General features: G+C 40.9%; 1 protein-coding gene across 3 annotated transcripts in view; it reads right to left on the bottom strand.

The window, feature by feature from the left end:
• The window catches only part of LOC103246597 (S-adenosyl-L-methionine-dependent tRNA 4-demethylwyosine synthase TYW1), a 266,737-nt gene that overhangs the window by 169,957 nt on the left and 70,206 nt on the right, over positions 1–26,574 (bottom strand). For all 3 annotated transcript variants that reach the window (XM_073012657.1, XM_037990534.2, XM_037990535.2), the window contains exons 10-11: positions 15,178–15,296; positions 739–848 (exon numbers count right to left, since the gene is read on the bottom strand). In XM_073012657.1, coding sequence (XP_072868758.1) covers positions 739–848; positions 15,178–15,296 — 229 coding nt within the window. The remainder of the gene's footprint in view (positions 1–738; positions 849–15,177; positions 15,297–26,574) is intronic.

Genomic DNA, 26,574 nt, shown 5'->3' with positions numbered 1-26,574 from the left:
TATATTATCCCTCCTTTCTTTAATAAGGCATTCATTCAAAAATGTTTTCCCATCACTAACTAACATTATTGAAGATTTTCCACTAACCTAAAATTTCCAATCCGTTCAAAAGGCTGCTCAGCTCAGCAAGACAGAACAATAGCAAAAGGTTTCTAGGAAGGTTGATGGTACATTCCCAGGGAAAGCTTTCAAGCTGAATGTAGCATATTATAAGTTGCTAAACTTTATTTATGTATTTATTTACGTATTTTTGAGAGGAGTTTTGATGTTGTAGCCCAGGTTGGAGTGCAGTGGCTCAATCTCGGCTCACTGCAACCTCTGCCTCCCGGGTTCAAGCAATTCTCCTGCCTCAGCCTCCCAAGTAGTTGGGATTACAGGCACCCGTCATCATGCCCAGCTAATTTTTGTATTTTTAGTAGAGATGGGGTTTCACCATGTTAGCCAGGCTGGTCTCGAACTCTTGACCTCAGGTGATCCGCCTGCACGCCTTGGCCTCCCAAAGTGCTGGGATTACAGGTGTGAGTCATCACACCCGGCCAGGTCGCTACACTTTAAATTTTTAGTTCTTCCATCATATGGGATGTAAAAGCTAAAAAGGCAAAATATATGTATTTCCACAAAGTTTTCACTTCCTTATAGGAACATTTGCCAGTGGGGACAAAATCCTACCAAACAGGCAATTCTGCCAGTCTGACTCAGACTATTAACTATTTCCTCTGTAGAGGGAAAAAAAAATACCTTTAAACTGCTTAATCATGTTCTGATGGTTTTCGACGGCTTCCTTCAAGATCATTTCAGGCTGGTCCATCTTCCACCGCCATTCAGTGCCCACAGGGTTGGTGTGGTGCCTAGGAACAAGATGCAAAGTTCTAAAGGACCCTTCTGTAATAAGATCTGGGCTAGTCATTTACAATGAAGTCATCCCATTTTTAAAAATTACAAAATCAGGACTGGTTTCCTCCTAAGAGTTCAACCATGTACAGTAGTATTTTCCAACTTATTTTAAATTATGACACCTAACAGAGAGGGGTGAATAGAGAAATCATTCAACTCTTCCCAGAGATGTTGGGCACTTAATTGACTCAACTCCGGTTACAGATTGACAGAACGCTCTCTGCTGCTTTAACCATGTTAACTATGGACATACGCAAACAAGGCAAACTGTCACCACCATGTTACTGTCACCTACGTCAACACTTCATAAAGTGAGTGAGGACAGCTGGAATGCTTGCTTGGAAATCACACTGACAGGGCCTGAGAATGAGTTTCTCTTGATGCAGGCCTGGGGAAAGGACAAGAACCTCCACCTGGGATCCAAGCAGCTAGAACGCGATGACATTTTGATACCAAAACCACTGCTAGAGTGTATCCTGCCCTGGGAGCCAAAGCCCCTGTATCTCCATATTTTTGACGTCCCACCGTCATCACTCCATGGCCATACAAAAGATGGCAATGCCACAACCCAAGCTATACCTAGCGGTACAACCATACCCAAGCACCTGAGCCCACGCAGAACCCTGTAATCCAAAAAAAGCAGGCAGCAAAGCCCAGCAAGGAGACCACCACCAAGACAGACACAATGGCAGAGCCCAAGCACCAGCTCCCCAGTGTCCACCACTGCCAACCATCTCACCCTCCCGACAGGCAGAACCACCGTGGGCCTCACAGGCCCCTCAGGGCCCAAGGACCATCCTGCCCAGAAACCAGCACCACTGAAGACACTACCCCCATAAGCAGCGGAGCTGCCAGAAATAGCACAAGCTCCCCTAGGGTCTAAGGACCAGCAAGACCAGCAATACTGCCCCTAGCAAAGCCATGCCACTGCCTCCACAAACACCCACAGTCCAGGCCAATGAGGCACTCACCACAAGAACCACAGGCACCAATTATGGCCAAAGAAATCACATGGAGACTACACTACTGTCCCCGTCTAGAAGACAAGGCAAAGCACCCCACTCAACCAACACTATAAAATACTTCTCCAGGAAAGTCTTTCCCTGTGAAAACTATTCCATAAAAGTGGAAGAGGTGACTGTTATATCCGATGTGCAAATATCAAGTAGGAAAAAACAAAAACATGAAATAGCAAGAAAACACGACACTTGATAATTCTCCAGTAACAGACCTGAAAGAAAGGAAAATCTAGGTCTGTAATAGAATTTAAAATAATGATCTTAAGGAAACTCAGAGAGATACAAGAGAATACACATAGACAATTCAATGAAATCAGGAAAAGAATTCATGAGCTAAATGAGAAATTCAACAGATATAGATATCACAAAAAAAAGAGCCAAACAGAAAACTGGAAGTTGAAGAATTCGATGAATGCAATAAATATAACCGAGAGCTTCAACAACATACAAGATCAAGGAGAACAAAGAACGTCTGAACTTGAAGACAGGACTTTTGAAATGACCCAGTCAGACCAAAAAACAAAAAAACAAAAAGAAGGAAGCAGAAGAAATAAAGAAGAAAAGGAGAAAGAAGAAAGAAGAAGGAGGAGGAGAAGAGAAGAAGAAGGAGAAAAAGAAAGAAGAACAGAAGAAGAAGGGAGAAGGAAGAAAGGATAGAGGAGAGAGAAGGAGGAAGAGCAGGAGGAGGAGGAGCAGCAGGAGGCGCAGAAAAAAAAGCCTACAGGAAAGATGGGACACCATTACATGAACAAATGTTTGCATTTAGGAATTCCAGATGGAGAACAGGTGGGAAAAGACATGAAAAAGTAAATAGGTTTTAATGAAATAGCAGCTGAAAACTTCCCACATTTGGGGAGAGATATGGACATTCAGATCAAGCAAGCTAAAAATTCCTCAAATGGATTGAATGCCCCAAAAAAAAAGCCTCTTTGGGACACATTACAGTCAAACTGTCAAAAGACAATGACAAAGAGAATTCTAAAAACAGCAATTGAAAAGCATCATGTCACATATAAGGAAACCTCCATAAGAATAACAGCAGATTTATCAGCAGAAACCTCACAAGCCAGGAGAAAATTGAATGATATATTCTAAGGGCTGGAAAAAAAAAAAAAAAAAGACCACCAAGCAAAGCTATCCTCTGGAAATGAAGGAGAAATAAAGCCTGTCCCAGACAAGCGAAAACTGAGGAAATTCATCACCACTAGACTGGCCTTACAAGAAAAGCTTAGGGAATCCTATATCAGGAAGTGAAAGTGATAATTACCGTCATGAAAACACACAAAAGTATAAACTCACTGGTAGGGCGAATATACAAATGAGAAAAATAAACAAGGATTCAAATGTTACCACTATGGAAGACCACCAAACTGCAAAAATAAACAGTAAGAGAGTAAAAAAGCAAAAACAACATACAAAACAACATGAGTAAGTCATCATCTACATGAATAACCTTGAATGTATATGGATTAAAGTCCCCTGTTAAAAGATATAAACTGAATATATAAAAGATATAAAAGATAAAAAAAAAAAAAAAAAACCAACTATTTGTTGCCTATAAGAAACTCACTTCACCTGTAAAGATATACACAGACTGAAAGTGAATGGGATGGAAAAATATATACCACACCAACCAAAAGCAGCCAGGTGCGGTGTCTCACGCCTATAATCCCAGCACTTTGGGAGGCCGAGGCGGGCGGATCACGAGGTCAGAAGTTCGAGACCAGCCTTGCCAACGTGGTGAAACCCCATCTCTAAAAATACAAAAATTAGCCGGTGTGGTGGCAGGCGCCTGTAATCCCAGCTACTCAGGAGGCTGAGGCTGGAGAATCGCTTGAGAACCTGGGAGGCAGCAGCTGCAGTGAGCCAAGATCACCCCACTGCACTCCAGCCTTGGCAACAGAGCAGGTCTCCATCTCAAAAAAGAAACCAGCAAGAGTAGCTATCTTTATATAAGATAAAATAGACTTTAAGTCAGAAACCGTAAAATGAGACCAAGAAAAAGGTCATTGTATAATGATAAAGGAATCACTGCAGCAAGAGGATCAACAACTGTAAATATTTATGAACCCAACACTGGAGCACTGAGATATAAAGCAAATATTATGAGATCTAATGGAAGATAGACTCTACTACCATAATAGTTGGGGGCATCAACATCACACTCTCGGCATTGGACAGATCACCTAGACAGAAAATCAATAAAGAAACACCAGATTTAAACCATAGGCCAAACTGTCCTAACAGACACTGACAAAATATTTCACACTACAGCTGCAGAATACACAATCTTCTCATCCATACATAAAATATTATCCAGGGTAGACCATATTTTAGGCCACAAAACTAGTCTCAAAAAATGTTAAAAAATCAAAATCCTATCAAATATCTTTTTGGACAATGGAATAAAACAAGAAATCAGTCACAAAAGGAACTTTGGAACCTATACAAAGTAATGGAAACCGAATAGCACACTCTTGAACAGCCAATTAATCAACGAAGAAAGCAAGAAGAAAATTTAAAAATGTATTCAAACAAATGAAAGCAGAAGCAAACGTCAAAACTTAAGGGACAGAGCAAAAGCAGTACTAAGAGGGAAGTTTATAATAATAAACAACTACATCAAAAATGTAGAATGATTTCAAATATCAATCTAACAGTGCATTTCAGGGAACTAGAAAAGCAAAAACAAAACAAAACAAACCCAAAATTACTAGAACAGAAAAAAATAATAATCAGAGCAAAAACAAATGAAATTGAGACTAAAAACACACAAAACTCAACAAAACACAAAGTCTGTTGAAAAGATAAACATCGACAAACCATTAGACTAACCGAGAAAAAAAGAGAAGAACCAAATAAATACAATCAGAAACAAAAAAAGAGACATTACTACTGATAGGAATACAAAGAATCATTAAAGACTATGATAACCAACTGTACACAAACAAATTGGAAAACCTAGAGGAAACGTAGAAATTCCTGTACACACACAACCTACCAAGAACAAACCAGGAAGAAAGAGAAAACAAGAATACATCAATAATAAAAAGTCTTCCAACAAAGAAAAGTACATGGCCAGATGGCTTCCCTGATAAATTCCACCAAAACACACACACACACACACACACACACACACACCCCTAACACTAATAGTTTTCAAATCTATTTCAATTTTTAAGGGGGAAGAAATCCTTAGAAACTCATTATTACATGAGGCCAGTATGACTCTGAAAACAAAACAAGACAAAAACACAACAAAAAAGAAAATAGCATGCCAATATCCCTGATAAAGGTATAAAAATCCTCGGCCAGGTGAGGTGGCTCACGCCTGTAATCCCAGCATTTTGGGAAGACAAGGTGGGCGGATCACGAGGTCAGGAGATCGAGACCATCCTGGATAACACAGTGAAACCCTGCCTCTACTAAAAATACAAAAAATTAGCCATGTGCGGTGGCGGGCGCCTGTAGTCCCAGCTACTTGGGAGGCTGAGGCAGGAGAATGGTGTGAACCCTGGAGGTGGAGCTTGCAGTGAGCTGAGATGCGCCACTGCACTCCAACCTGGGCAACAGAGTGAGACTCCGTCTCCAAAAAAAAAAAAAAAAAAAAAAATCCTCAACAAAAATATTAGCAAACAGAATCCAACAGCACATTAAAAGATGATACACCACAATCAAGCGGGATTGTCCCCAAAGATACAAGCATTGTATGCACAAATCAATAAATGTGATATATCACCTCAACAACATCGACAAAAACCATATGATCATCTCAATGGATGCAAAAAACAAAAGCCTTTGATAAAATTCAGCATCCCTTCATAATAAAAATTCTCAACAAATTAGGTATAGATGGAATGTACTTCAACACAATAAAGGCCATAGACAACAAACCCATAACTAACATTATACTGAAGAGGAAAAAAGTAGAAAGCTTTTCCACTAAGGACTGGCAGAAGACAAAGATACCCAGTGTCACTACTCTTACTCAACATAGCACTGGAAGTCTTACCCAGAGCAATAAGGCAAGAAAAAGAAATAATGGACATCCAAATTGGAAAAAAGGAAGTTAAATTGTCCTGGTTTGCAGAAGACACAGTCTATATAAGACTGTGTCTTGTAAAGATAAAACCCAGGTTTTCTTTTCTTATAAAGAAAAACCTAGAAACTACACCAAAAAATTCTTAGAACTGATGAATGTAATAAAGTTGCACGATACAAAATCAACACAAAAATCAGTAGCGTTTCCCTAAACCAATAATACACTATCTGAAAGGCAAATCAAGAAAGCAATTCCACTTAGAACAGCCACACACGAAAAAATACTTAGAATTGAATCTGGCCAAGAAGGCAAAAGATCTCTGCAATGAAAACTGCCTATCAGGCCGGGTGTGAGACGGCTCACGTCTGTAATCCCAGCACTTTGGGAGGCCGAGGCAGGCGGATCATGAGGTCAGGAAATGGAGACCATCCTGGCTTATATGGTGAAACCCCGTCTCTACTAAAAAAAATACAAAAAATTAGCCGGGTGTGCTGGCAGGTGCCTGTAATCCCAGCTACTCAGAAGGCTGAGGCAGAGGAATTACTTGAACCCATGAGGCAGGGGTTGCAGTGAGCCGAGATCGTGCCACTGCACTCCAGCCTGGGTAACAGAGACTCCATCTCAAAAAAAAAAAAAAAAAAAAAAAAGAAAAGAAAGAAAAGAAAATTGCATATCACTGAGGAAAGAAATTGAAGAGAGCACACACAAAAACATGGAAAGACATCCCATGTCCATGGGTTGGAAGAAAAAATATAGTTAAAGTTATCATACCACCCAAAGCAATTTACAGATTCGATGCAATCCCTATCAAAACACCAAAGACATTTTTCACAGAAATAGAAAACAATTCTAAAAAATCACATGGAACCACTAAAATCCCCAAATAGCCAAAGAAATTCTATGCAGAATGAACACAGCTCAAGGCATCACAGTGCATGACTTCAAAATATACTATAGCCGGGCATGGTGGCTCACGCCCGTAACCCCAGCACTTTGGGAGGCCGAGGCGGGTGGATCACAAAGTCAGGAGTTCAAGACCAGCCTGGCCAACATAGTGAAACCGAATCTCTACTAAAAATACAAAAAATTAGCCAGGAGTGGTGGCAGGCACCTGTAATCCCAGCTACTCGGGAGGCCGAGGCAGGAAAATCACTTGAACCGGGCAGGTGGAGGTTGCAGTGAGCTGAGATCACACCATTGCACTCTAGCCCAGGCAACAGTGCAAGACTCCATCTCAAAAAACAAACAAACAAAAAACTATAAACCTATTATAACCAAAGCAGCATGGTATTGATATAAGAACAGATACATAGACTCATAGAACAAAATAGAGAATCCAGAAATAAATACAAATATTTACAGGAAATCAACAAAGGCGCCAAGGTCATACAATGGGGAAAGACAATATACAAAAATCAACTCAAAACAGATTACCTACATAAACCTGAAACTGTGAAATTACATACTGTGAAAACAGAGGAAACACTTTAGGACACTGGTCTGGGCAACGATTTTATGAATAAAACTTCAAAATTACAGGCAACAAAAGTAAAAACAAATAGACAAATAGGATGACATCAAACTAAAAAGCTGCTGCGCTGCAAAGGAAATAATCAACAGGGTGAAGAGATAACCTGCAGAAGGACAAAAAATATTTCCAAACCATTCATCGAACAAGGGATTAATATCCAGAATTTACAAAAACTTCCAACACTCAACAGCAAAAAAAAAAAAAAAAAAACACCAAACACAAATACTCTGATTTTTAAAAGGGCGAATGATGTAAATACACATTTCTCAGAAGAACGTATACAAGTGGCCAACATACATTTTTAAATGCTCAACATCTAATCATCAGAGAAATGCAAATCAAAAACACAATGAGATTCCATCTCACCCAAGTCAGAATGACTATTATTGAATAATAACAAATGCTGACAAGGATGTGGAGAAAGGGAACTCTTACACACTGTTATTGGCAACGCAAACTACTACAGTCATTATGGAAAGCGATATGGAGATTCCTCAAAAAACTAAAACTAGAACTTCCATATGATCCAGCAACCCCACTATTGAATATATATCCAAAGGAAAGGAAATCAGTATGTTGAAGAGATATATGCACTCTCGTGCTTATTGCACTATTCACAATCACCAAGATATGGAACCAATCTAAGTGTCCATAAGCAGATAAATTGATAAAGGAAATGTAATATACATTCACAATGGGATATTATTTAGCCCTATAAAAAAGAATGAGGCTTAATCACAGCACTTTGGGAGGCTGAGGCCAGTGGATTACTTGAGGTCAGGGGTTTGAGGCCAGCCTGGTCAACTTGGTGAAACCCCATCTCTGCTGAAAACATAAAAAATTAGCCATGTGTAGTGGCACAAGCCTGTAATCCCAGTTATTCAGGAGGCTGAGGCAGGAGAATCACTTGAACCTGGGAGATGGAGGTTGCAGTGGGTCAAAACTGTGTCACTGCACTCCAGCCTAGGCAACAGTGAAACTCTGCCAAAAAAAAAAAAAAAAAGCCAAGCGCAGTGGCTCAAGCCTGTCATACCAGCACTTTGGAAGGCTGAGTGAGGTGGATCACCTGAGGTCAGGAGTTCAAGATCAGCCTGACCAACCAGGCAAAACCCCATCTCTACTAAAAATACAAAAATTATCCAGGTGTGGTGGTATGTGTCTGTAATCCCAGCTACTTGGGAGGCTGAGGCACAAGAATCGCTCGAACCTGGGAGGCAGAGATTGCAGTGAGCTGAGATCATGCCACTGCACTCCAGCATGGGCAAAAGAGCGAGACTCTTTTCTTTAAAAAAAAAAAAAAAAAAAAAAATCACATACCATATAATTCTCCTATTTAAGGTTTATAAATCATTGGCTTTTAGTATATTCAGAGTTGTGCGTTGTTAGAAATGCTTGTTCCCCAGTGCTGCAAAAAAATAGCAATTGAACATAAATTTAATTTTCTCAGCAAGGCCATCTTTTTACTTTCTGCAGAAAGGGGACACTTGCCAGCAGTTTTGCCACGAGAGTACACCAAACAAAGGAGACAGGGTCATTTATAACCTGACACGTCCATCCTACTGCTCTTACCAGTTTCCACTGGCTGGAACGGGACCTCAGATTCTGTGTTTGTCCCATTGTCTAGAAACTTACAACTTTTCAAAAGAGGCAAAGGCAGAGGAGAACCAAGGAAGGAGGAAGTAACTTGTGGAATGCTCAGAAAGGTAAAAACACCTCCAAATAAGGAAGAGGAACAGGCTATGACCTAATGCTTGCTTGGACCAGTATAAGCATGCCAGGGCAAATATTTAGGCTAAATTGTGGGAGCTAAGAACACAAAGTACACGGATTTATCACAGTTAGCAGATCTTTAAGAATGTTAGCACAGGTCTTTGAATAAATTTTGCTTCTAAGAGAAGTTACTATTTATTCTTAATTAGACGGGAGGAAAGTCTCTTTGAAGAGGAGCCTCTACTTCACTTTTTACATGCATCTATCACCAAAATCAATTTTAAACATTTTGTCATTCCCAAAAAGAAACCCTATCCCCTTGGGTATCACTCCTCAATCCCCATATTCCCTTCGGCTCTAGGCAACCACTAATCTACTTTCTGTCTCTACAGATTTGTCTATTCCAGGCAATGCACAGAAATGCAATCTTACTATAGATGCAGTCTGTTGTGATTGGCTTCTTTCTCTTAGTGTATGTTCAACATTAATCCATGCTGTAGCAAGTATCAGGACTTAATTTCTTTTTATTGCCAGATGACATTCCTTGGAGTGGATACACCACGTGTTGTTTCTCTGCTCATCAGTTAATGGACATCTGGAGCATTTCTACTTTTTGGATATTATGAATGTCTTTTCATGTGTTTACTGGTCATCTGTACATCTTCTTTGGAGAACTGTCTATCAAGACTTTTTGGGTTATTTCTTCAAGACAGATATAACTCTTTCCTCCACCCTGCCCCCACTTCACAAGTAACCCATGAGCAAGGAAAACAGACAAAACTCTTCATTCAAAATTTCAAAGAATAAAACTTTCAAATAAAATTTTAAAAACAGAAATAATAGATACACAATGGTGAATGTGTGATATCTATACATACATAAAAATACCCAATATGTCTTTCTGAAAATTGGTGGAATAGTATTTTATCTATCCGTAACAGTCTACTTCACATATAATCAAAATGAAGTAAAAATTTCATTTTGAAAAAATCACATCTGTGTACATGATGTTGTAGTTCAAAAACATGGTCATCGGCCAGGCCTGGTGGCTCACGCCTGTAATCCCAGCTATTAAAAATACAAAAATCAGCCAGTGTGGTGGCACATGTCTGTAGTTCCAGCTACTTGGAAGGCTGAGGCAGGATAATCACTTGAACCTAGGAGACAGAGGTTGCAGTGAGCCGAAATCACGCCACTGCGCTCCAGCCTGGAGAGCGAGGCTGTGTCTCAAAAGAATAAAAAACACCCCACTGTCATATACAGAATCTCACTCAAGCAATTAAGCCTTACAGCAACCCTGTAAGGAAGGTACTGTTGTTTTATTTTACAGCTGAGAAACTCAGGCTCAGAAGTTATTTTAAGAATCTGCTAAAAGAAAAGGACAATAATAAAAGCATTTATGTAACATTTAAATCAATTTTTAAGGAACCTTTTCTGACATTCTTGTTATACATTTCATTGAAACAGATGGCAAATTCTAATTTTAAAATCTCATATATTAGTCCTTCTTTACCAGAAGCCATGGCAAATGAAATATCTCCATTTACTGAGATCTTCCTAAAAATCTCATTAAGGAATGCGTTAATCATACTGTTTGCTTTCCAAAACTCTGGGTAAATGTGCTGCTCAAGAAACTGAAAGACTGCGTTGTTGGCTATGAACAGGAAATGAAGATTGAGGAGCACTACCCATTAGATCCTGTTATTTCTTTTGAATTTTGACCTGGAAAAAAACCAACTATTTATGCCAACAATCTTAAGAGATTAGGTTTTATAGTTCGTGTAAACTGTGAAACAAGAACAACTAGGACACAAAATACTTGATTATTTGTCCTATAACCTAAGTATAATGTGATCCCAATACTTCAGTCCACATAATCATATGGCTAACATACTTTTGTCTTGCAAGTGCTCACCCTATAATATTTCAAACTCTGTAAACACATACTCTATCCCTAAAAAGTGGTGTTTTAGTCACATTTTATTTCTTTTTTCTTTTTTTTTTTTTATTTTTTGAGATGGCGTCTTGCACTGTTGCCCAAGCTGAAATGCAGTGGTGCAATCTCTGCTCACTGCAACTTCTGCCTCCTGGGTTCAAGCAATTCTCCTGCCTCGGCCTCCCAAGTGGCTGGGATTACAGGCACCCGCCACCACACCTGGCTAATTTTTTATACTTTTTTTAGTAGAAACAGGGTTTCCCTCTGTTGGCCGGGCTGGTCTTCAACTCCTGACCTCGTGATCCGCCTGCCTCGGCCTCCCAAAGTGCCGGGATTACAGGAATGAGCCACTTTGCCCGGCCTGGTCACATTCTATTTCAGTGCTGCCATGTTCCAGCAATACCCTTCAATGAAATAGTAACTGCAGACCATGGCACACAGGTTATTTTAACCTCAGCACAATTGGCATTTTGGACTAGATAATCCTTTGTTGTGGAGTGCTGTCCTACGCATTAGGGAATGTTTGGCAACATACCTGGCCTCTACCCACCAGATACCAGTAGCACTCTCCTAGGTTCTAACAATAAAAAATATCTTAAGACATTGTTAAATGTTTCAAATCTCTGTATGGGACAAGAAATAGCAATTTTGCCCCCAGTTGAGAACCACTGATTTAACAGAATGACCTAAGAGATACCTTTAGTGTTTTGATTTTTGTTTTGTTTGTTTTTACCACATCCCAAGACAACTAAAAGAGGAAATACATGTAAAAGAACCAGCTGGTGGCTGGGCGCAGTGGCTCAAGCCTGTAATCCCAGCACTTTGGGAGGCCGAGACGGGCGGATCACGAGGTCAGGAGATCGAGATCATCCTGGCTAACACGGTGAAACCCCGTCTCTACTAAAAAATACAAAAAACTAGCCGGGCGAGGTGGCGGGCGCCTGTAGTCCCGGCTACTCGGGAGGCTGAGGCAGGAGAATGGTGTAAACCCGGGAGGCGGAAATTGCAGTGAGCTGAGATCCGGCCACTGCACTCCAGCCTGGGCAACACAGTGAGACTCCATCTCAAAAAAAAAAAAAAAAAAAAAGAGCTGGAGGACACCATCAAGCATACCAACATAGGCATAATAAAAGTTCCAGAAGGAGAGAAAAAGGAACAGAAAGAACATGTGAAGAAATGCTTATTGAAAAATTCCCAAATTTGGTAGAAGACATGAATTTACAGAACTAAGAAACTCAACAAACTCTAAGTAGTACAAACACAAAGAGATCCATACCAAGGTATGGTATAATCAGACTGTTGGAAGAATAAGACAAACAAAGAAACTTGAAAGAAGCAAGAGAGAAGGCACTCATCACATATCCTTAATAAAATTAACAGCCAATTTCTCAGCAGAATCCATGGAGGCCAGAAGGCAGTAGAAGAGCATATTTAAAATGTTACAAGAAAAAAACTATCAGTCTAGATTTCTATATCTAGCAAAAAATTCTTCAAAACTGAAGGAGACATTAAGACACTGACAATAAAGGCTGAGGGAGTGCACTGCTAACAGACCTGCCTTACCATAAATGCTAAAGCGAGTTCTTCAGACAAAAATGAAAGGACACTAAACAGACTCATATCATACAAATATACAAAGAACAACATAAAGATAAAATACATAGGTAAATACAAAAGTCACCATTGTTGTATTTTTGGATTTTTATTTGTGTTTGTTTTTCGTTTGTTTGTTTTGAGACAGGGTCTTGCTCTGCCACTCAGGCTGGAGTGCAGTGGCACAATTAAGGCTCATTGCAACCTCCAGCTCCCAGACTTATGATCACCCCCACCTCATCCTTCTGGAGTAGCTGGGACCTCATACATGCACCACCATGCCCGGCTAATTTTTGCATGTTTTGTAGAGACGAGGTTTCGTCATGTTACCCAGACTGGTCTTGAACCCCTGGGCTCAAGTGCTCCACCCACCTTGGCATCCCAAGGTGCTAGGATTATAGGCATAAGCCACTGCACCCGGCCAGTATTTTTGGGTTGTAACTCCTCTAGTTTTTCTCTTGATGGTGTAAAAGACAAATGTATAAAACAGCAATTATAAATCTATGTCAATGGGCATATAGTAGATAAAGTTGCAATTTGTTACAATGACATACAGGAGGCGGGACAGAGCTGTCTATGAGCAAAGTTTCTGACCACTATTGAGTCAAATAATATCAACTCAAAATAGTGTCACCAATTCAAAATAGTCAATCCCATTAATCACTGATTTCATACATGTAACATTGTCTACTTGCTAAAATTTATTTGTAACCCCCAAATAATCATAAAATAACCCCCAAATCAAATTATTATAAGCATTTATAATAATCAAAATAACATTTTTAAGAATAACTTTGGAAAAAAGAGAATTATAACTCTTGTGTCAATATGGAGATAAATTAAGAGATGACACTGACTAGAAAGTATCAAATCATTTTGGTTGCTAAAGGGAGAAATAATGAGAATCTGATTCACATAATCAATAGAATTAAATAAGCAAATGGATATAGTGAGTTTGAGAAAAAGAGAAGAAATGTCCAGCTAATAGTGCCATTACCCAAAACAGAACAAGTTAACACAAGCCTAATAAATTCCATGATAAATATATTAAGCTTGAAATGACTGTGGATGATCCAAGTGAAGGTATGCAACAGGAAATTGGATATGGAGAATGAAAACTCAGAAAAGAGACTGAGACTGGAGATAAAGCATTTAAAGATGTCAAACTACAGGTAAATGAAGCCATGGAAATGGTTTATGTCTCCCACCATCATCACACAGAGTCATAAAAGACGGCCGAAGGACAGAAGCAGAAAGAAGAGCTAACAGAGGAAACTGAAAAGAAACTAACAAGGGTGGGTGGGGTACTAGAAGAGACTGGTGTCTCTGAATCTAACAGAAGGGGTGGCCCTTCCCCTTCTTTCCTAGCATGCTTCACTGGAGTTCAACTAAGATAAGAATTAAGTAGCTTCTATTAGATCTGATAGTAAGGAAGTCATTAGTGACCACAACAAAATGAACTGCTACGGAGACATGAGTTGGCATAGAGAACTAGGAGTTGAAGAGTAAGCAGTTCTAAGTGAAGCAAAGAAATGCGTTAGTAGGCTAGGTGCGGTGGCTCATGCTTGTAATCCCAGCACTTTGGGAGGCCGAGGCAGGCGGATCACCTGAGGTCAGGAGTTCAAGACCAGCCTGGCCAACATGGTGAAACTCCATCTCTACTAAAAATACAAAAATTAGCTGGGCATGGTGGTGTGCACCTATAGTCCCAACTACTTGGCAGGCTGAGGCAGGAGAATCACTTGAACCCAGGAGGCAGAGGTTGCAGTGAGTTGAGATGATGCCATTGCACTCCACCCTGGGCAATGAGCTAAACTTCATCTCAAAAAAAAAAAGAAAAGAAAAAGAAATGAGTTAGTAGCAAGCACCACCACCCCCAAAAAAAGAGAGACAGAATTGTGCAATTTAGCCATTTTCTTTCACTTAAACTATTCCCAATTGCTGTAAAAGACTCAACTCTGCATACAATAGGCTGTAACCAGCTGAAACACAACATTCACTGCTTATATTTCCAGCAAGATAAACTGAAAAGCCTCCAATAACAAGACACCCAAGCTGATACCTTAGCATAAAACCAGTCATAGATAGAAAAAAAAGAAAACAATGTAGGAGAGCAAGATAAACAGAAAGCACAAAAGGATAGAATAAAAATAAACTTATCAATAATGTATCACTGTTTATCGATAATCACTATAAATAAGACAAACTAAACTCACCAGTTAAAAAAGACAAATTGTACGAATGGATGTTTACAAATCCAGCAATTCCTCAGTGTTTGTCCAAGAGAAATAAAAATATTTGTCTACAAAATTTTTAGACACTAACATTCACACTTAAAAAGATTAATCACCAAGACAGCAGAGCTCTTAGGTGAGTCTGAGTGTGAGCTGGGCAGATTGATTACCACAGCTCATTACATATTCGATCACCATGACCATTCATTTTTACTTACCGCCAACAGAAGACACATTTATTAGCACACGCCAAGCTCGGGGTGGTTTCCATGCAGCGATGGCTCTCAATTCCATAGAAGGTGTGTTTGTAACAACCTCCTCTCCCTCGAAGCATCGACTATGACAAGTAAACAAATCACAATTTGAATAAAATCGTCAACGCACAGAAACAAACCACCAAGGCATCATTTTTAAGAGAAACCATGTGTTTCGTAACCATAAATACTCCTACTGGTATCTGCATGACGCAGGAAATTAGCATTGGAGCATTTTAGTGTTTTGGCAGTGCCTTGGGTTTTTACTAAAGCCCAATGAAATAAACCTATCATTCATTAACTCTGAAAACTCTATAGGGAGAACCACTAATGCTTTCATTTTCAAATCCATCAGACTCCTTCAAATAATATTAGTATAATAATATATAATGCTAAGAAACAGATAAAACAGACTCCTAAAAAATGGGGGCTGTCTGCATATCCAAGCGTATCCCTGCTCTGAATAAAGAAGGATGGGTACGGGAGAACAATCCTGGAGTGTGGTTCTTTTGTTTGTTTTGTTTTGAGACAGGGTCTTGCTCTGTTCCTCAGGCTGGAGTGCAGTGATGCAATCATAGCTCCCTGCAACCTCCAGCTCCTGGGTTCAAGCAATCCTCCCGCCTCAGACTCTCAAGTAGCTGGGACTATGGCTGTGAGCCACCATGCCTGGTTATTTTTTAATTTTTTGTAAAGATGAGGTCTCACTATGTTGCCCAGGCTGGTCTTGAACTCCTGGTCTGAAGCGATCCTCCCACCTCAGCCTCTCCAAATGCTAAGATTACAGTTGTAAGTAAGCCACTGTGCCCAGCCCTGGAGTATACATATTTGAGACATTGTGGGGGCAAGCAGCAGGTATGTAAGAAATAGATTATTATTCCCATTTCCAAAAAAATCACCATTTGATGCAAGGGATAAAAACATATATCATGAGTCATATAAGTTGGTACATGTAGTAAGAAGGTAATCTAAAGAAATACCTAGATCAACTAGGGTTGGAATCAAGATAATATCAAGCTTTAAAAGATAAAATCAGATCTGTCCAGAGCTCTGTGTAAGACCAGCTTGATTTCAGTACAAGTGAAAGCAGTGAAGCCTGGGAGGAGGTTATGTGAGAGAGGTTATGATGACTTTCTCCTAAGATCAGTGGAACTGGTAGGTTACTGAAGAAGTGAAATCAATGTCATTCCCCACTGAGGGGCACACCAGAGGAAGTCATCCAAAATAACTGATTTTGAGGCCAAGTGACTGAAATAACATGGAATTAACAATACCAGCAACGAACAAGGAGAAGGAAAGTGGAGACATGAATGAGTAGCCTTTACACATGTATGATGTGTGTCAGTGTACTACTTTTTTTTTTTTTTTTCTTTTGAGACAAAGTCTCACTCTGTTGCCTAGGCTGGAGTGCAGTAGTGTGATCTGGACTCACTGCACCCTCCACCTCCCAATTCAAGTGGTTCTCCTGCCTCAGCCTCCTGAGTAGCTGGGATTACAGGCATGCGGCACCACGCCCAGTTAATACTGGTATTTTTCGTAGATGCAGGGTTTTACCATATTGGTCAGGCAGGTCTTGAACTCCTGATCTCAAGTGATCTGCCCGCCTCGACCTCCCAAAGTATTATTATTAATATAAGCCTGTCCACAATGAAAGAACATTACATAAAATTCTACCAGCTTAATTACTGTCAGTTGATCATGAATACTTTTAACTATTTTTTGTTCTGACTTTAAAAAAAAAAAAGTTTCCTTGTCCATCTCAGTACTGCATTTAGAAAAAAAGGAGTGAAGGGAAAATACTGTTCAAGATACCTGTGCCTACACACCTCTTCCAAGTTCCTAATAAAATGTACAAGGCAGCAAACAAAACATTCAAATCTTGCAAATAGCACTGAAAACCCAGTGTCCAAGAAATGCCAGAGTCACAGAAAATTTCCACAAAATCTCATGCCATTAGAGAAACAAAGCTGAATAACTGTACATTTCAATCACTTAATTAAGAAGTTAATATACTTTGTTCTGAACTGTCCTGTGCTGCCCTGTCCCATTCAGATTGAAGTCCTAAGCCTCAATGCAATGCAAAGGCATGTGGATACAGGCTCTTTAATGAGGTATTTAAAGTTAAGTGAGGTCATGTGAGTGGGACCCAAATCTGACAGAACTACCGTCCTTATAAGAACAGGAAGAGAGACCAGAGATCTCTCTGCCCGTGCACAGGGGACAGATAATGTAAGGACTAGAGCCCATAAGATGGAAGAGCAACCAAGGTAGCTTCACCAAAGGATCAGTGAGAGCTTCCCAGAGGTGTGCCGTCCAAATCCAATACTGAAGGACTAAAAGGATTTTTCAAAAGGACTCTGTAAGACACAGGCATAGAAGCACGTGAGAAGAGGATGGAATATTTTTCGTTTTAAAAAATGATTTCTCCAAATGTTTAAGTCTGTGATCCATTTTGAATTAATTTTTATATAAGGTGTGAGGTTTAAGACACTGTTTTTTGGAATTTGTTGGGGGGAGCAGTATTTGGGTCTTTTATTCTTTTCTGCTGGTTTTGGCCTATGGATATCTAATTGCTCCAGCAGCATTTGTTGAAAATTTCACCATGGAACTTGATATGGTTTGGCTGTGTCCCCACCCAAATCTCAACTTGAACTGTATTTCCCAGAATTCTCACATGTTGTGGGAGAGACCTGGGGAGAAAAGTGAATCACAGGGGCCAGTCTTTCCTGTACTATTCTTGTGGTAGTGAATTAAGTCTCATAAGATGCGATGGGTGCCTTGTACATGGAGACAGGGTTTCACCATGTTGGCCAGGCTGGTCTTGAACTCCTGACCTCAGGTGATCCACCTGCCTCAGCCTCCTAAAGTGCTAGGACTACACGCGTGAGCCACGACACTCGGCACAGATTGGGTAAGTTCTATTGTTCTGTCCTGTTCACCAATCATTCTATTGATCTGTTAAGGTCACTGATTCTATCTTGTCATCTCCACTTGACTACTGGGCCCATCAATCACAGTATTTCTCTTACTATACTTCTCAGCTTTAGAATTCCCTCTTGGTTCTTTTATAACTTCTATTTTTTTGCCGAGATTTCTTTTTCATTTGTTTCAAGACAATTTGTAACTGATGGCTGAAACATTTTTATGACAGCTACTTTAAAATCCTTGTCAGTTAATTCCATCATTTGATTTATCTGGTGTTGCTGTCAGCTGATTATCCTTATTCAAGTTATGATTTTCTTGTTTCTTGGTATGGCAAGAGATGTTTCTGTTGTATCTGAGACATTCTGTCTATTATGTTGGAAATTCTAGACCCTGGTTCATTCATTCTTCTATTTTAGTACATTATTTCAATTTAGCATGCAGGTCCTGGCCTACTTCTGTGTGCTATGGTTCCAATGGGCAGTTTAATTTTCAGAGCCTTTGCAGTGTAATTTTTCTTAGACTCCCACTGGTCCCTGCTGGAGCTGTCAGAGGGGGAGGGAGGGACTCCTCCAGACTGTCCCACTGGGAGTCTCTCAGTGGAGAAGGAGAAAGTCAGGCCAGCCGACTTCCAAGGTCAGGCTGCTTTTGTGGCAGCTTGTCTGACCTATGCCGTCTGGCAGCCCCAGTATCTCTGGGTAGAGAGGGAAGTCTCAGACCCACAAGGACAAAGAAGGTCCCCCAGCTGGGCCACTGGTGGTGGTGGGGTCCCTCTTGCTGGTGCCACCCAGCCAACATCGTATCTCTTGGTGGGGGAAGAGAGTCTCAGGCCCAGCAGGGATCGACAGCATTTCACAGGCCAGGCCACTTGAGGGGGCTGCAGGCTGGGGAGAAGGATCATGTCTCTCTAATTAACATACAGTGACAGAAAGGAAATCAGTGGTTTCCAGGAAGTAAAGAGAAATTTGGATTATAAAGAAGAACAAGGACATTTTTGTATTTTGGAAATACAAAACATTTTGTATTGAAGAAATATTATCTTAACTATGGTGATAGCTTCACGGGCATATACATGTATAAAACTTTATCTGGCAGAGCAGGGTGGCTCATGCCTGTAATCCCAACATTTGGGAGCCCGAGGCAGGTGGATTACTTGAGGTGAAGAGTTCGAGACCACTGTGGCCAACATGGTGAAACCCTGTCTCTAATAAAAATACAAAAATTAGCTGGGCATGGTGGCAGGAGCGTGTAATCCCAGCTACTTGAGAGGCTGAGGCAGGAGAATCTCTTGAACCTAGGAGACAAAGGTAGCAGTGATCCAAGATTGCACCACTGCACTCCAGCCTGCGCGACAAAATGAGACTCCATCTCAAAAAAAAAAAAAAAACTCATCAACTTGTACACTTTAAATATGAACAATTTCTCATATGTCAATTATACAGCAATAAAACTGAAAACATTTTAAAATTTAAAAATAAGACACAGGAGTCCGCTGAAAAATTTCCCACCAGCCAAAGTGTGAAAATTTGATGATCAAAACAGAAAATAACTATAATGGATGGAGTTGATGAAAATGCATCATTACATTCAAAACCAAGGGAAAAAGTCACCATTTGAAGTGGCAAGTAAAACAACTCCTACTTTGAAAATTGGTAGTTTAAGAGAAAACAAATCAGGCATTTATCATGCCATATCAATAGGAACTGTATTTCAGAGTAACTAAATATTCTTGGTTGATTAAAAAAAAAGAAAGAAAAGCTCTCCTTTACAGAATAATGCCAGCTAGTAAATGCAGAATAAATGACAGAATTAAAAAATGCTTTTACAAACTCTAATTAGATATTATTTCAGGGAAGTATTAGTATTATCAACTTGTGGGATTTTTTTTTTTAAGACAAACATTCGCTTAATGGTTGACAGAAAACTAGATGTTATCTTAACGCCAAAATAATGTTCTAAAGACATAGAGGAAAGCATAAGTGAACAAAGGAAGCAGTAGAGTATCATTACCGTGTTTCAACTGTCAGTATTAGCATCACAAATAGTGGGCTGACCAGCAAAAAGACTGACTCGCTGAAGGCTCAGATGATCATTAGCAATTTTTTTTTTTTTTTTTTTTGAGACAGAGTCTTGCTCTGTCGCCCAGCCTGGAGTGCAGTGGCGCAATCTTGGCTCGATGCTACCTCTGCCGCCCGGGTTCAAGTGATTCTTCTGCCTCAGCCTCCCGAGCAGCTGGGATGACAGGTGTGTGCCATCACGCCTGGCTAATTTTTGTATTTTTAGTAGAGACGAGGTTTCAGCATCTTGGCCAAGATTGTCTTGAACTCCTGACCTCATGATCCACCCAACTCAGCCTCCCAAAGTGCTGGGATTACAGGCGTGAGCCACTGTACCCAGCCCAATCATTAGCAATTTTAGAAATAAAGTACATTTTAATTAGTTATGAGTTTTTAAAATTACATTTTGTTTTAGATATAATGCTATTGCATACTTAACAGACTACGGTATAGTGTAAACATGACTTTTATAAGCAATGGGAAACTAAAACATTTGTGTGGCCTCGCTTTACTGTGACGTTTGCTTCATTGCAGTGGTCTGGAATGAAACCTGAAATATGTCCAAGGTAAGCCTGTCATTTGTTGGCATGCTAGCCCTACCTCAGTAAGGGTTATTTCCCTCTCTTAATCACATATAAACAAGTCTGTCTTGAAAGTCTTGTAAAAATAATAATAATAATAATAACCGCTAGTCTGTTTACTTCTGTTGTTTGTTTTGGTTTTGGTTTTGGTTTTGAGACAGAGTCTTGCTCTGTTGCCCAGGCTGGAGTACAGTGGCGCAATCTCGGCTCACTGCCTCCCAGGTTCAAGCGATTCTTCTGCCTCAGCCTCCTGAGTGGCTGGGACTACAGGTGCCCACCACCATGCCCGGCTCATTTTTGTATTTTTAATAGAGATGGGGTTTTACCACATTGGCCAGGCTGGTCTCAAACTCCTGACTTCCGGATCTGCCCACCTCGGCCTCCCAAAGTGCTGGGATTACAGGTGTGAGCCACTGCACCAGGCCTGTTTTTTTGTTTTTTTTCGTTTGAGACAGTCTTGCTCTGTCACCCAGGCTGAAGTACACTGACACAATTTCAGCTCACTGCAACCTCCACCTCCCAGGTTCAAGCAATTTTCGTGCCTCAGCCCCCCAAGTAGCTGGGACTACAGGCACATGCCACCATGTCTGGCTGATTTTTATATTTTTTGAAGAGATGGGGTTTCATCATGTTGGCCAGGCTGGTCTCCAACTCCTGACCTCAGGCAATCCACTTGCCTCGGACTCCTCAAGTGCTGGGACTTCAGGTGTGAGCCACTGCAGTCAGCCATTTTACCTCTGTTAAAGCTAAACTTATCTATTATAAGAAGGTGCAAGTAGCTAACTGCTTCCTGGCACCTTCTAATATAGTAGTGCCAGACTATGTTTGTACAGAAATACATAATATTTAATACAAAGGACTTCCCTTTTTCTCTCATTATCTTATAGTTTGGGCAAAACACATATTATATTATCCATAAATTTACTTTAACAATATTATAGAGTATGGTATAAACAAAAGGCACTGAGTCTGATATTACTGAAAATCACTGGATTGGAAAGAAGAAACTTGGGATATGAGAAGTATTAAAAATAAATAAAATAAAATAAAATGACAGGATTTAGCATATTGTCATCAAGAGTAGATGGAATAACAGAAGTGTCATCTGGCTGGGCACAGTGGCTCACACCTGTAATCTCAGCACTTAAAAGAGGTCAAGGCAGGTGGATCACTTGAGTGCAGGAATTCAAGACCAGCCTGGGCAACATAAGGAGACCCTGTCTCTACAGAAAAATTTTAAAACTAGCCAAGCATCGTGGTGCGCACCTATTGTCCCAGCTACTCAGGAGGCTGAGTTGGGAGGATCACTTGACCCAGGGAAGTCAAGGCTGCAGTGAGCCCTGACTGCATCACTGCACTCCAGCCTGGCCGGACGTGGTGGCTCACGCCTGTAACCCCAGCACTTCGGGAGGCGAAGGTGGGCAGATCATGAGACTCCAGGAGCTCAAAATCAGCCTGGGAGACATGGTGATACCAATGTTAGCCAGGCGTGCTGGTGCATACCTATAATCACAGCTCCTCCAGGTGGATCACTGAAGCCTGGGAAGCTGAGGCTGCAGTGAGCCGAGATCGTGCCACTGCACTCCAGCCTAGGCGACAGAAGGAGCCTGTCTCAAATTTAAAAAGAAGGTAAGTGTCATCTGTCAGAATATTCCTGCCCCTTAGGATAAAGCCAGAGGAAAAGGAGTGAAAAACAGGAAGAAGAGTTTCTCGAATATCCACATATAATAGCAACAGGCCTGTGGAGCAGATTGTACTAAAAAGATTCAACAGAGAAATCTGGAGAATGTTATTCTGACAACAGCAGCAGCTAAGAATCAGGTTCTTTATTAGGAAGGACCACCAAGGTAAATGAAGTATCAAGCAAAGATCAGGTGTGGATTGTGAAAATGGGCAGGGGCAGTCCCGGAGAAAAATGAAGACAAAGGGATGTTTCCTGCAAAGCCCAAGTGGGCACAATGGAAAAGGCCGGCACAGGGAGAGGCGGGGCTCATGCTGGAAAGGGCATGTAGAAATGGAGAGTGAAACATAGTCAGCAGAAGGGATCGTAGGTATGAACCCAGGATAGAAATGTTTAAGAACTGTAATAAAGAATGTAAAAAGTCAAGCATGGTTGGAGAAGAAAAGTTGGTTTAATTAGAACTACCAGTTTGTTATTATTTTATTTATTTATTTATTTATTTATTTATTTATTTTTTCGAGAAGGAGCCTGACTCTGTCGCCCAGGCTGGAGTGCAGTGGCACAATCTCAGCTCACTGCAACCTTCGCCTCCTGGGTTCAAGTGATTCTCCTGCCTCAGCCTCCCGAGTAGCTGGGATTACAGGCATGCGCCACCACGCCCAGTTATTTTTTTTTTAAGTAGTGACAGGATTTCACCATGTTGGTCAGGCTGGTCTCAAACTCCTGACCTCAGGTGATCCGCCTGCCTCGGCCTCCCAAAGTGTTGGGATTACAGGCATGAGCCACGACACCCAGCCTAGTACTGTCAGATTTGAGCTAACCAATAACAGTAAAGAGACTGAGTTTTGTATGGGGAATCTTTCTATGGCAGAACAGGCTGAGAAAAGGTCTGGCAGACAGGACTGGAGGTGCTACATCACCAGGAGCTAAGTTACTGGTGGCCTGTGGTCACTCAGCTCCTGGAGATACAGTACAAACAGTGGCAAGAGATGCAAATCAGGTACCCGATAAAGAGCCCTTATCCAGAATATATAAAGAACTTTTACCATCCCACAATAGACACATAATCCAATGTAAAAATGGGCCAAGGATTTGAAGAGATATTTCTCTAAGGAAGACATACAAACATCCAAATCGCAAATGAAAAGATGCTCAACATCACTGGTCGTTAGGAAAACGCACCTCTAAGAGATACTACCTGACATGCCCTAGGATGGCAATAATCAAAAAAATGAACAATAATAAATGCTGGCAAGGCTGAGGAGAAATCGGAACACTCATAGACACAGGTAGGAAATGAATGAAAACATCTCCATGCGAAAATGTGTACATATAATAATGTCGGCCAGGCACGGTGGGTCATGCCTATAATTCCAGCACTCTGGGAGGCTGAGGTGGGCAGATCACCTGAGGTCGGAGTTTGAGACCAGCCTGATTGACATGGTGAAACCCTGTCTCTACTAAAAACACAAAAATGAGGCATGGTGGCGTGCGCCTGTAATCCCAGCTACTGAGGAGGCTGAGGCAGGAGAATTGCTTGAACCTGGGAGGTGGAGGTTGCAGTGAGCCGAGATCGCACCACTGCACTCTAGCCTGGGTGACAGAGCGAGACTCCGTCTAGGGGGAAAAAAAAAAAAAGAAATGCAAAGAATTAAGAAGAGTGGAAGTGATCTTGGCTATAAAAAAAAAAACAGAATGGAGAACTTATACTACATAATTTCAGACTGACAACAAAAGCTCACATAATCAAGACAATGTGGTATTGGCACAGGAAAGACAAATATATCAGTGGCACAGAATTTGGAGAGACCAGAAATAGGCCTGCCCGTATGATGGACTGACTGTCTACAATGGCCTAGAAAGTAATTCAATGGAGAAAGGGAAGTACGAAGTTATCAGAACCAACATGGAATTACTTATGTTAAGAAAGCCCTGACAAACAGAGCTGGGGAAGGTCATGAAGAAAGGGCTCTCATGCTTGTATGCCTGATAACAAAAAAGATTCTACAAAAAGCCACAACCTTGAACAAAGGCCATCACAACCTTACATAGAAATACGTCTGTTAAGACATCAGCCCGGCAACTGCCTGCCTAACCTTCGACAGCATCACTCTTGTTATTGATCTTTGTAGCCAAGAATAATGACTTCAAAACAATTCTGTAACACTCCTCATTTTTTCCTTTAAAGCTGGGTGTAGGCCGGGCGTGGTGGCTCATGCCAGTACTTTGGGCGGCCGAGGTGAGCGGATCAGCTGAGGGCAGGAGTTCGAGACCAGCCTGGCCAACATGACGAAACCCCATCTCTACTAAAAATACAAAAAAATTCGCCAGTCGTGGTGGCGTGTGCCTGTAATCCCAGCTACTAGGAAGGCTGAGGCAGGAGAATCCCTTAAACTCGGGAGGCGGAGGTTGCAGTGAGCCGAGATTGTGCCACTGCACTCCAGCCTGGGTGACAGAGCAAGACTCTCTAACAAAAACAAAACAAACAAACAAACAAAAAAAGCAGGGTGTAGTGGGTACAATAGTTCCAGCTATTTGAGGGGCCAAGGCAGGAGGATCACTTTAACTCAGGAGTTCAAGTGCAGCCAGGAGAAAGTAACAAGACCTGTCTCTTAAAAAAACAACAAACAAACAACAACAACAAAAAAACCAACCATTGTCTTCCTGAAAATGGACCTAATTTATTACGTTCCCACTGCTATGTTCTATTCCCAAATAAACATTTTTTCTCTTAGAAAAAAGGCCTCTCTCTGTTTGTTATCTGGTTCACATAATTGGTGTCAGAAATAGGACCTGAAAAAGCACTGTAAGAATTGGTGATTCTTGGCACCACTGCAGCACTCACTTGACCCCTTGAGCTCGCCACCACCATGATTCTCCTTTTCTGTCCTGGTATGTCTTCTCTCAGTCTGAGTCTCCTTCCTTTTAGTAAAGGCTTTTTTACTTTATTTGGAACGTGGTTTGGATAAGGCCACCTTAATAATGAATGACACATCCCTCTTGGGATGATTGATAAGACTTTTTACCTTTTCTGGAAAGTATTTTCTAGTATAAAGAAAAGCGTCTTTCTGGATTAAGTACTCTTGGTTTCTACAAAATTGACATTCTCTCTGGGAGGCATGACTTCTCTGGTTTGTGTACCTCATTTAATATCTCATTTGATATGCATGCCTAGGTTAAAATGTTTTTGAACACTCTTATCTTGGATTCTTTTCATTTGGTTTGACTCTTTTCCCAGGCTTGTTTCTGAAAACTTTCTGAGACCAAAATAAACGTTCTGGATAGTGGGCACAGAATGGCTAATTAAAAGCCACTAGGCGGCGAGGTGCGGTGGCTCATGCCTATAATCCCAGCACCATGCGAGGCCAAGGCAGGCAGATCACTTGAGCTCAGGAGTTCAAGACCAGCCTGAGCAACATGGCAAAACCTCGTATCTACCAAAAAATACAAACAATTAGCCAGGCGTGGTGGCACGCGCACCTGTAGTCACAACTACTCGGGAGGCTCAGGTGGGAAGATCGCTTGAGCCCAGGAGGTGGAGGCTGCAGTGAGGTGAGATTGCACCACTGTAATCCAGCCTCGGTGACAGAGTGAGACTCCATCTCAAAATTTTAAAAAAGCTACTAGGGTGGTTGCCACCATCTAAAACACTAGTCTGAATTCCTCATGGGATTTATAGAATTTTCTTTGCTCTTGAGAGATGAATAAGAAATGGAGTAAGATTCTCAAACATTTAGGCATGCTAAGTTTTCTGGGACTATAGAAGGCTATATATTATGGCCCATTCTTCTGCACATTTTTCAACTGATGGGCACATTAAAAGGAAAATTCAGAGCACCAAGCGTCATTATTCAAAAAGACCTGCAACTATAGAGTTAACATGTTGAGTCTTCTAACTCACTATCTCTCTATTTGTTTTTCTGCCTACTTTAAATCTGCTGACTTTTCTACTGGTGTTGAGATGAAACGCACTGCTTATGGCATTCCAGCCAAGATATTTTTAAAAAGAGAGAGAGAGAGAGAAGTCTTTTAAAGGGCTTTCAAATTAATGACTTTATGAATTACAACAGCTCCATGGTAACCAACAACTTTGACACCTTTTAGAAATATAAATTTAGGTTTG

Source organism: Chlorocebus sabaeus, chromosome 28 (assembly GCF_047675955.1).
Source record: "Chlorocebus sabaeus isolate Y175 chromosome 28, mChlSab1.0.hap1, whole genome shotgun sequence".
Lineage (NCBI taxonomy): Eukaryota > Metazoa > Chordata > Mammalia > Primates > Cercopithecidae > Chlorocebus > Chlorocebus sabaeus.
The sequence above is the reverse complement of the archived record's forward strand: the minus strand, read 5'-3'. Positions and strand labels throughout refer to the sequence as shown.